Raw genomic sequence first — 9,346 nt, 5'->3', positions numbered from 1 at the left:
ACTCGCCAAACCATTTCATCTGCGCACGTCCGTTTGGGTCGCGGCATACAGAAAAGTCGGCCCAACGCGCCGACCCAAACGGACGCGCGTCCGCTTTTTGTCTGCCTATCGACCCATTCGCAGTCCATTTTTAGCCTAATTTGCGTCGGCACGGACACGAGACGGCCGCGCGCGCCGCGCGGCAACTACTCCCCCTGGCCCGCTAGTCGGTGGCAAAGCATCCACCATTCCCTCCACTTTCCCAAAAACCCTCCCGCCCGCAAGCGCTCCCGGCCGCTCGCCATGGACAACGCCCTCGATGCCGCCGCTGGCGTCGCCTCCCTCGCCTCGTCCGGCTTCGCCTTCGCCTCATCCAGCAAAGGCAAGCCCCGCGCCCCTCGCAAGACCGCTGCGCCGCCCAAGAAGAAGCAGCTAACGCCGGAGGAGTAGGTCGTGCAGTCGCCCAAGAGGAAGGGCCGGAGGCACGCGGCGGACGCAAGGGATGAAGCAGCCGCGGCCGCCGCCGCGCAGCAGGAGGACACCAACGCCCGTGTCGCTGCGGCAACGAGGGAGGCCTTGATCTACCTAGGGTTAAACCCTGGCCACCACGGGCTCGTCAATGCCGCCGTGGCCGCTACCAGCACCGGCTCGTTCGCGTTCTCTCGGATGGTGCTGCCGGAGTCGCCCCGCACGTCGGCGACGTACCCGATTCCCGGCTTCCACGTCTACCCGCAAGCCTCCCGACTCTCCGGGGAATGCTCGCTGGAGGTGAGCGTGGTGGCTCCTTCCACGCCCGCGCCCATCGACCTTAACGCCATGCCGGTGGCTGGCGCCTCGTCATCTGGAGGGACAAGGAAACGCGTGCGGGAGATGCCAGCCGACGTGCTCCCAGGCGCCCGCAACCTGTTCGGCACAATGGCGGCGGCCGGCGACGACGACACCGCCAACCGTTTCATGGAGAACATCATCTTCGAGGGCGGTGCGGCGGCCGCTAGCGCCGCTGGTGGTGCCGCCGCGGCTGGCTACAATCCCGATGAGACCTAAAGCCAGGACGGCTGAGGGTCGTTCACGCGCGGCTACCTATGATCAAGCTGGCATGCAGAACGCCTTCATGCAAGATCAGGTCGGCCTGGATCTGGACGGCTTCCCGCTTGACGACGAGTTTCCGGAGGACTACAGACTCGAGGAGAGGACGAGTTGGACATCGACGAGGTGCCTTTGTTCAAGGACGAGCTCGCTAACCAAGCCGCCGGAGCGAAGCCGAAGCGCAAGAGCAAGCAGACGAAGGCATACACGACGACCGAGGACAAGCTCCTTTGTGAGTGTTGGAGATGGAGGTAGAGAAGCAAGCCAAGATGCTCGAGATCGAGGCCGCCAATGCCAAGACCAAGGCGAAAGAAGTAGCTCTTGCTAGCATGATGACGGTGGTGGAGATCATGAAGGTGGACACCGTGTCGCCGAGGAATAGGCCATGGTTTGAGAAGATGTAGGCCGACATGCTCAAGTTCGACGACGAGTGATTTATGGTGGCATGCACCATCCTTTTTCGTATGCTAGCAAGTGTGCAGGCATTACCACGACCGAGATGGCGTGGTCGAACTCCCGACCTTTTTCGTGTGCTGGCATGTGTGCCCGGCCGCTGGCAAGCGCGCCAGTAAGACTGTGTGATGGTCTTTTTAGAGGCTGGCATGGTGCCGCATGAACTTTGGGCGGCGGCATGGCCGCTACGGGCCTTTTAAATGTGTACGCGGACATGAAATGGGTCGCTTGCGTTGGGCGCACGACCGACAAAAAAGAAAACTGGGCATATGCTGAGCGGGTGGCCGACCTGAACGGACGAAAAAGGACAATATCATGGTTCGTTTGGGTTAACGCGTTAGAGTTGCTCTGAGTAGCTTTCAAAATATTATGGAGTATGCTCTATATGCATTATGGACGCATTATGGAGGATAGGATATGTCAACTCCAGCAGAGTTGCTCTTACCCAGTCGTTTTACAAACAACCCTCAGTTATCTTTCTATCTGGATACATAGGACGCGAGTTACCCAAAGTGTGGAGCGCCAAAGTGCAAAATTCCCAACCCAGCCCATCAAACACTTCCCTCCCACAGGAAGCGCTACACAAACTTGGACCTGGAAAGCTTGAGGCGCCAGGCCCCGATCAAGCGCACCTCCCTTCGGAGAGAGAGGCAGCAGCCGTCCATCTCCGGCGCCGGCTGGCTCGACCTCGGCCGCAGTCATGTCGAAGAAGAAGGCGGTGACGACGATGACGCTCAAGGACTTCCACGGCGGCTCCATCCCCTCCGAGCTCCCTCTCCCCTCCGCCCCTGGCGTGTAAGTTCCCCAAACCCTAACCCCGTCGACGACCCCTCACCGTGCTGTAGCTGACCAACTGCTCCCGTTTTCGCAGCTCTGCACGACCGCCCGACCGCCCCACGGCCGCTCCGTCCGCCTCTTCGACTGCATCCGCGCGCCCGCGGACTCCCGCCGCTTCCTCCGCAGCGGCGGCGGCTGCCGCTGTCCCTTCCTTCCTCACCAATCCCTCCCGCATCGGCCGCCACTTCGATGAGGACGAGCGCACGCCCTTCGAGCTGGCCGCGCCTCGCCGCCCTGGGCCGTCGCCCCCGTCGTTCCCATCCGTGCCGGCGGTGGCCCCCGCTAGATCTGGACCGGGTAACGCCTGGGGTGCGAAGAGGGAGGTCGCTCCAGCCGCGCCGCCGGTTGTTCCTGCCGCCAGCAGCGGTCAGATCTGGTCGGCGACGCGCATCGCGCAGGCGAGCGCTGTGGAGAAGGTAATCTCCGGTAGGTGGCATTTGTCCAAGCCCTCCTCCCCGCCCGCCTCTGTGTCGGCACCAGTGCTGGAGACTCAGGTGGTCTCGCCTGAGATGGAGAGGTCAGGGTTGGTTGGAACGAGAGGGTTTGACAGTGCCATCGAGAGACCAAGGTCGTTGGCTGTGAGAGAGCTGGACGGTGCCATGGAGAGGCCAAGGTCAGTTGGATTAAGAGGGTTGGACGTTGCAATGGAGAAGGGTGTGGAACCAGTGAGGCCTGCATCACATGAAGGCAGGGTTGGGGAAGGGAAAATCGGAGAGGTGCCAGAAAGGCCCAAGCTGAAGCTGCTTCCTCGTTCCAAGCCAATCGAATCCCCTGCACCATCACCTACCTATATTGAAGAGAAGCAGGTGACTACATCTGTTCCTTCTGAGTTTTATGCTGATCTTATTTCTCTAGAAGATGGCCCTTTAACCTTGCGTGGTGTCACCTTTCTTCCTAGCCGATCTGATTGCAAATTGAAATTGCATGCATTGCATCAAGTAACATTATAGCAATAATAATAATTGATCAATATTGGTTATTCAAGCAGAGTTTGCAAACCATATAGGAGATATCTTCATGCGAAGCTACAGATGATTGCTTTATGTAGTTTTTCTTCTTATTAGCTATTTTGATATCATTGGGTTCACTATGACATGGTGGAAACTTAATCTTTTTCCGTGGTGGTTTAACAATTGTATAGGTCCTTCCGGTCCCTGTGATAGCAAGTGTCATGCAGGTTGAGGTTGTTCATGAAGCGCGCCAGAATGTGATGGTAGCCAAAACGGGAGTGGCAGGGGCAGATGCTGAAAGCAGGGCAACTGTGGAGCGACCACGGCTGAATCTGAAACCTCGCTCTAATGGAGTGGGTCAGTCTGGTGAAAGTGCTGCGAAGGAGAGGTACACAGTGTTTAGCTTCTCATTTTGTTCTTGTAACTTCTCTATTTGCTTTGCAAGATATTCTTTCATTTTTAACTTGATTGTTTGTTGCTTGCTGTAAATTGGCTCATATCTATTGCATGTTATTGTCATTGTCATACCATAACTACCATACATTTATAACCTGCTCAAGTTTGTATTCTATTCCATCTTGTACCAACACCATATTTACTATTCCTGTTAATTGATCTACAATTAAGGTCAAATATGCGCAACTTTGATGCAGACTTGGTCTGCTCTATTTGTTTGCACTACGTGTATTCTAACTACTAATGGCTGGTAGGCAGATCAAAATAACACCCAATACTCTAGGCCATGTTTCTCTTTTTACAGTTGGCATGTAGTTCATGCTTACCCAAAGAGCACAAGGCAGGCACACCTGTCTTGCATTTCAGGGAGAGTTAATATCATCAGCTAGTGCCGATCACCTTGGTGTCACTGTTTTTCTGTTTGACAAATACTACCTCTAGTTCCTTATTTCATCCTGTATCTGGAATGAGTGATCTTTAAACATTTTAATACCACGCGGATGAGTTTATGTAAAAAATCTTCAATTCATTGTAATAGTACGTATCATAGTTCTGATTTGGATAGTAGGAACCACAAGGCCACCCGCTATGGAGAAGTATTACTTTTTATGTTTGATGTATGAGTGTCTGTAATAGTAGAATGGTACTTTGGTGCCGTTTTCTGTTATTTGTTTACAGCATCCCCATCCCTTATTTCTGAGAATGTTTAGAATCATTGTTTTGGCACTATATACTGGTGCTGAATTTCTTAGCAACTCAATAAGCGAGCAATATGCAATGCCTAGTTCATTTACCGGTAGAGAAGTGTTTTGTCACTAGCTTGCCGTAGTTTTGCAATCACTGTTACTGTTACTATCATTGTTGTTTTTGTTGTATATAACTTGTCTTGTTGTCCAATCTATTAGGCCATCCCTCTTTGGTGGTGCTCGCCCCCGGGAACAAGTATGTGCATTTGCTTTCTTACATCCACTCATCTGGTTTTAGTGGTGTGTTATTTTATGTTTATTTTTTCATTCTAACTGATTGTTCTTATATGAAACCAGGTTCTCAGAGATCGTGGTGTGGATGCTTTGGCAAGTGACCTCGAGATCACCTCTCCAGTTGGCAGGTAGTTAACATGTAGACATGGACCAATTTGTATCTGTAGTATAGGTTGAAATTATTACTAGCATTGTCAAGGCATGTTTATTATTGTTGTTCATCTTGAATGTGTGATCTAGATTCTTCCTACTACCTTGCTATGATATATATTGCGTAATTTTGATTTGTTTTCTGGAAGCTGCCAATTTAGCTGTTGCTGTTACCTAGTTAACCATGTGCTGCCACATCCAGACAATCATACTTGTCGGGTTCCAGTGTATTATGCCGGTAAAACTTGTATAGTTGTGTTAAATTTAGGTTGGAAATTACATGTGGACTGTAGTATATGTACCCACCATAGGGACAGTGCAGAAGTGCTGGAACAGCTATCTGCAATGAGAGCGAAGAGGCAGGGTTGTTTTGGTAGCCTACAGTTACAGAATTAGTGATGGACTGCTAGATGGGCTTTCGCTCTTAATAAGATATTAAAAGTTACAAATCGTATGCTGTTGACAACACTTTCCTTGACGCTGTTTCTATCAGGCCTGGATGTGCAACTTGCTTAGGCCTGGAAAGCTAGATTCATTTTCTTTGAATGCATTTGAAGCTAGAAATCAGATTCTGTCGTATTCTTATACTGCTGTAATAAGTCATAAGGTTTATTTTGGAGTGTCAAGGAAGGATATTGATTATGATTATTTTTTAGTTTTTACCTGGCTTATATGTTACATTTCACTTTTCAGTAGCAACTTTACTTGTTATGCTTCTTTTTCCTAAGTACTAGTGGGGAATGTTCTTTTCTGTGGAGTTTAATTTTCTGTAAAGATTTACTAATAACCAGTGTGTCATCTAGGTCCAAAAATGAATTTGCAAAGGTCGAGCAGAAGGTTGAAGCTATGACCATTAACCCTTCAGGCGAAAAGGCTGATAGTTTTGCAGTTGGTCACAGAGGCCCAAGGAATGCTGATAGGAAAGATTACAGGCGGGATACAGACAGGGCTGATGCATACAGGCCTACACGACGCGATGAGAACAGGAAGGTTGCTAGAGATGTGGAAAAGCAGCCTGAACAACAACGCCCAGAGCCTGAAACCTGGCGTAAACCAGTGGAGCCACCAAAGCCTGAGGTTACTGCACCTCGGTTTGGGAAAGCAGCGACTGCCTTGGAGCTCGCCCAAGCCTTCTCCAAGTCCATGTCTGATACTGTGCCGCAGTCTCGCTTGACCAGTGTTCCTAGTCCAAGAGTTCCTCCGAAGCCAGGGGCTAGGGATCAGGTTGGCTTTTCAAGGCTCACTGACAACGGGGCATTGCACTCTGGATCTTCACAGCGAAAGATTAACGGTTACTGATCCTGTGGCGAACATACACTATGATCCCGTGATGACACGGTTCAAATGTCATGGCCATCCTGAAGCACAGTCACTGCTTTACATTGCAGCCTTGTTCAGTTGTTCCAGCATGGGGAAGTCGAATTGTGCGGTGCAGGAGGGGTGCTAGTCTCATTTTTAGCAAACAAACGTTCCTCTTGTAAGTTGGTGGCCCATTTCCTCTCTTGATAACAGGAGATGAGAATTTATAAACTTTCTATTTGTCAGCCTGCTACCCGCCTGTGATATAAGCTGGGGAATAATTGCTACCCTTGTATTGGCATAGTTGGGCTTGCCGTGTATTGATTCTGGCGTGCTTGTTTTATGATGTTGCCAGATTAGGGTGTTTACACCCTCTTACCAAAATGATTTTGTTGTGATTTCATCAGCAAAGTTAATTACGAGTGAAGATTGTACAATTCTGTCATGATTTGCTTATTTTATTTGCCCTCTGTATTTTTCCGATCACAGGGATGAATGACCTGAATGTTGCAGAGTACAGTTGGATTTCTCCGTCGGTCCTGCTATCCTATTTTCCGAAACTGGCTCCAAGTATTGCTTTTGTGGAACCAGGCCGACCAAATCATGCGGGATTACAAGAACTGCGAAAAAAAAAACCGATCTAAAGAGAGGCGCAACGCAACTTGGATGGAAGCCGAAACAATAGACATAGATATTCACATGAGATGCCAGCAAGCACTAGAAGGAATCATAGAAGCATCAGCTTTGGGAGCTCATATTGGGCACACAAACACAGAGAGGGTTCGTGGTCAGACCACCACGTTGCCACTTGCCGCTCCCATCACGGCACACCACCACAGCGAGCTCGCCTGAGCTCGCTCAGAAGAGGAACGCTGTGGGCGTGAACGCCGGCAGCACCGTGGGCGCCCCGAAGCGCCTGCAGGTAGAGAGACAATAATCTGGGTCAGTTTTAGGGGCACAAGGAATTCAATTTTAGGGACAACAATCTGCTTGGAATGCAATAGTAACTTCACATGAAGCAATTCAATTTCCGTGATTTTTTGTACCACTAATAAACTAGTAGATCCCTTCCCTTGTGAAGGGAGCACGCATCAGGGTCACATGCTCACTTGACTGGCCAGTGCAGCTCGTGTTTTGACTAACGATAAAGCAAGAGTACGTCTCCGTCCGACACATGCACCAACAATAGGGGTGGTGACTGGTGAGCTTGTCTACAGATCGATGGAGATTCCACTGGCACGGCAGGACACACGGTGGTCCATGCAGTTCCAGGTGTTCATATCTTTTTTTTTTCTGGATGGCCCATTGTAGTTCTGCTGATGTACCAGAGAACAGTTTCAATCGAATTCAGACATAATTCCCACCAGTATAACTTCTAATTCTTGACTTTGTTAGTGCAATTTTTTCGGACAGATAAGATTTCGGACTGACAATATATTTCGAACTAGATGCAGTGACGTGGAAGTGTGTGCCCGTACCGTACGTTCTGCACAGCCAGAGAACAGCATGACTTAATTGTGCACTCACTAGATAATCATTCCAATCTCAAATCAACTGCTTGTGTAGGCTAGTTGACGATCGAAAAGCTGGACACAAGCTGCGGCGCCTGTGAACCCATTAACCACCCATCCCAAGTCAACTTTGTGCGAGTTGCAACAGAAATTAGGTGCCAAACAGCTGACCCACCAACTAACCCTTATCTCTACGTCCTGCTTCCAAGCAAGTAGATCATCAAGATCACGCTTTACAGCAACAGCAAACCAAGCTGTTGACAAAACTGCTTACGATATGGACTATCGTCACAGACGCTTATATAATGACCATATGATTATCTGTTAGAAGCAGCCGTGGCCCACATAGGTTTCTCCTTGTTAACAAAATTTCACCCAAATTTTAGGATTGTTTGATCATTTCTGCAAGTACTAGGATATTTGGTCAAAATATCGCAGCAATGCATGTGCATGGGTTCGATCAAGCCAAAGCCAAAAGATAATTCATTATTTTACTACTTTTGTTCATCTGACTGGTTAAAAAGGAGACTTCTCAACTTTTGGTGGGATTGAAGTAAAATTCAAGCATGGCTAAACCGAAATCCGAAAGGGAGCCTCGGCAAAAACGCCCCAAGAACTGAAATGTAAGAAATTTACTCACACCCGAAACATTTTTGAAATAATTTGGAACCTCGCACTCATGGCTCCAACGGCGTTCCAGGCTTCCAGTCTCGCCGGAGGAGCCTGGCCGCGCACGCATGCTAACCCATGGTCAGCGTACACGTGTCGTGACAGCATAGATCGGATGGTCACTCCCCTCCCCACTCCGACGGATCCAACGGCTATGGCCTACTACCGGCACGCGCGCAAACCCGACTACGCACGCGGACACGGCACGGAACTGAACTTACCGGAAGTCGTCGTAGTCAGGCCGGAGCGCGCGAGGCGACGCCCTCGCCTTGGCCTTGGCCGCCGCCGGCTTCCCTTTCGGCTTGCCCTTGGCCTTTCCGGCATCGGCCTTGGCGGCGGCCACCGCAGCGTCCTCGGAGATGGCGACCAGCGTCGGCTTCCACGACGACGATCCCGACGAGGGCCTCCGCCGCCGCTTCTCCGCAGCGGACACAGGCGCCACCGGCACCGGAACCGGCTCCGCTGTCATCGCCGCCGCGGCCGATGTCCGGCGAGCGCGCCTCACGAACGCGAACAGCTTCATCGATTTCTTCTAGTGCTCTGGCGCTATGAACGTGAGCTATTTCTTGCACCAGCTGCCACCACGGAGGCTTTCTCATGAGGCTCCGGCCGATGAGGCTTATTATATCCGTGTTGCAGGCTTGCACCACTTGCTAGTTGCTAACACGAAAGACCAAACTGACCTTGCTCCTCGCGCGAGGTATTCATACATTGTCTACTTTCGCCTGAGGAAAAAAAGTTATATATAAATAACAAGCTACAGTAGTTTTCCTTTTTGAAATAGCTAAGACCAACTCTAACGGGCGACCCATTTCGTCCGCCGCCGTCCGTTTGGGTCGAGGCGGACACAAAAGGCGGCCCAACGCGCCGACTTAAACGGACGCGCGTCCGCTTTTCGTCCGTGGACGACCCATTCCCGACCCATTTTTGAGCTGGATTTGCGTCGGCGCGGACACGAGACGGACGCGTGCACGCT

At 50.7% G+C, this 9,346-nt stretch overlaps 2 protein-coding genes across 2 annotated transcripts; one reads left to right on the top strand and one right to left on the bottom strand.

Moving 5' to 3' along the window:
• The first annotated feature begins 2,023 nt into the window (after positions 1–2,023).
• LOC109784678 (uncharacterized) lies at positions 2,024–6,627 on the top strand. Its single transcript, XM_020343277.4, has 6 exons — positions 2,024–2,313; positions 2,390–3,161; positions 3,497–3,693; positions 4,667–4,703; positions 4,805–4,869; positions 5,695–6,627. The coding sequence occupies exons 1-6, from the start codon at positions 2,219–2,221 to the stop codon at positions 6,188–6,190; spliced, it is 1,662 nt and encodes a 553-aa protein (XP_020198866.1). The 5' UTR covers positions 2,024–2,218; the 3' UTR covers positions 6,191–6,627.
• A 232-nt stretch (positions 6,628–6,859) lies between these two features.
• Positions 6,860–9,045, bottom strand: LOC109784687 (uncharacterized). The gene is made up of 2 exons (XM_020343288.4): positions 8,592–9,045; positions 6,860–7,106 (listed from the first exon to the last, which is right to left on the bottom strand). Exons 1-2 carry the CDS (start codon positions 8,891–8,893, stop codon positions 7,049–7,051), a joined length of 360 nt encoding a protein of 119 aa, XP_020198877.1. The 5' UTR covers positions 8,894–9,045; the 3' UTR covers positions 6,860–7,048.
• Positions 9,046–9,346: the final 301 nt, after the last annotated feature.

The sequence above is a fragment of the Aegilops tauschii genome, chromosome 2, assembly GCF_002575655.3.
Source record: "Aegilops tauschii subsp. strangulata cultivar AL8/78 chromosome 2, Aet v6.0, whole genome shotgun sequence".
Lineage (NCBI taxonomy): Eukaryota > Viridiplantae > Streptophyta > Magnoliopsida > Poales > Poaceae > Aegilops > Aegilops tauschii.
The sequence above is the reverse complement of the archived record's forward strand: the minus strand, read 5'-3'. Positions and strand labels throughout refer to the sequence as shown.

What these genes read in the sequence shown, in the direction of transcription:
- LOC109784687 (XM_020343288.4), bottom strand. Translation starts at nt 8,893, where the DNA reads ATGAAGCTGTTCGCGTTCGTGAGGCGCGCTCGCCGGACATCGGCCGCG. An exon ending in CCTGACTACGACGACTTCCG is followed by an intron (nt 7,107 to 8,591) that starts GTAAGTTCAGTT and finishes CTCTACCTGCAG; the next exon opens with GCGCTTCGGGGCGCCCACGG.
- LOC109784678 (XM_020343277.4), top strand. Translation starts at nt 2,219, where the DNA reads ATGTCGAAGAAGAAGGCGGTGACGACGATGACGCTCAAGGACTTCCAC. An exon ending in CTCCCCTCCGCCCCTGGCGT is followed by an intron (nt 2,314 to 2,389) that starts GTAAGTTCCCCA and finishes CCGTTTTCGCAG; the next exon opens with CTCTGCACGACCGCCCGACC. An exon ending in GTGCTCGCCCCCGGGAACAA is followed by an intron (nt 4,704 to 4,804) that starts GTATGTGCATTT and finishes ATATGAAACCAG; the next exon opens with GTTCTCAGAGATCGTGGTGT.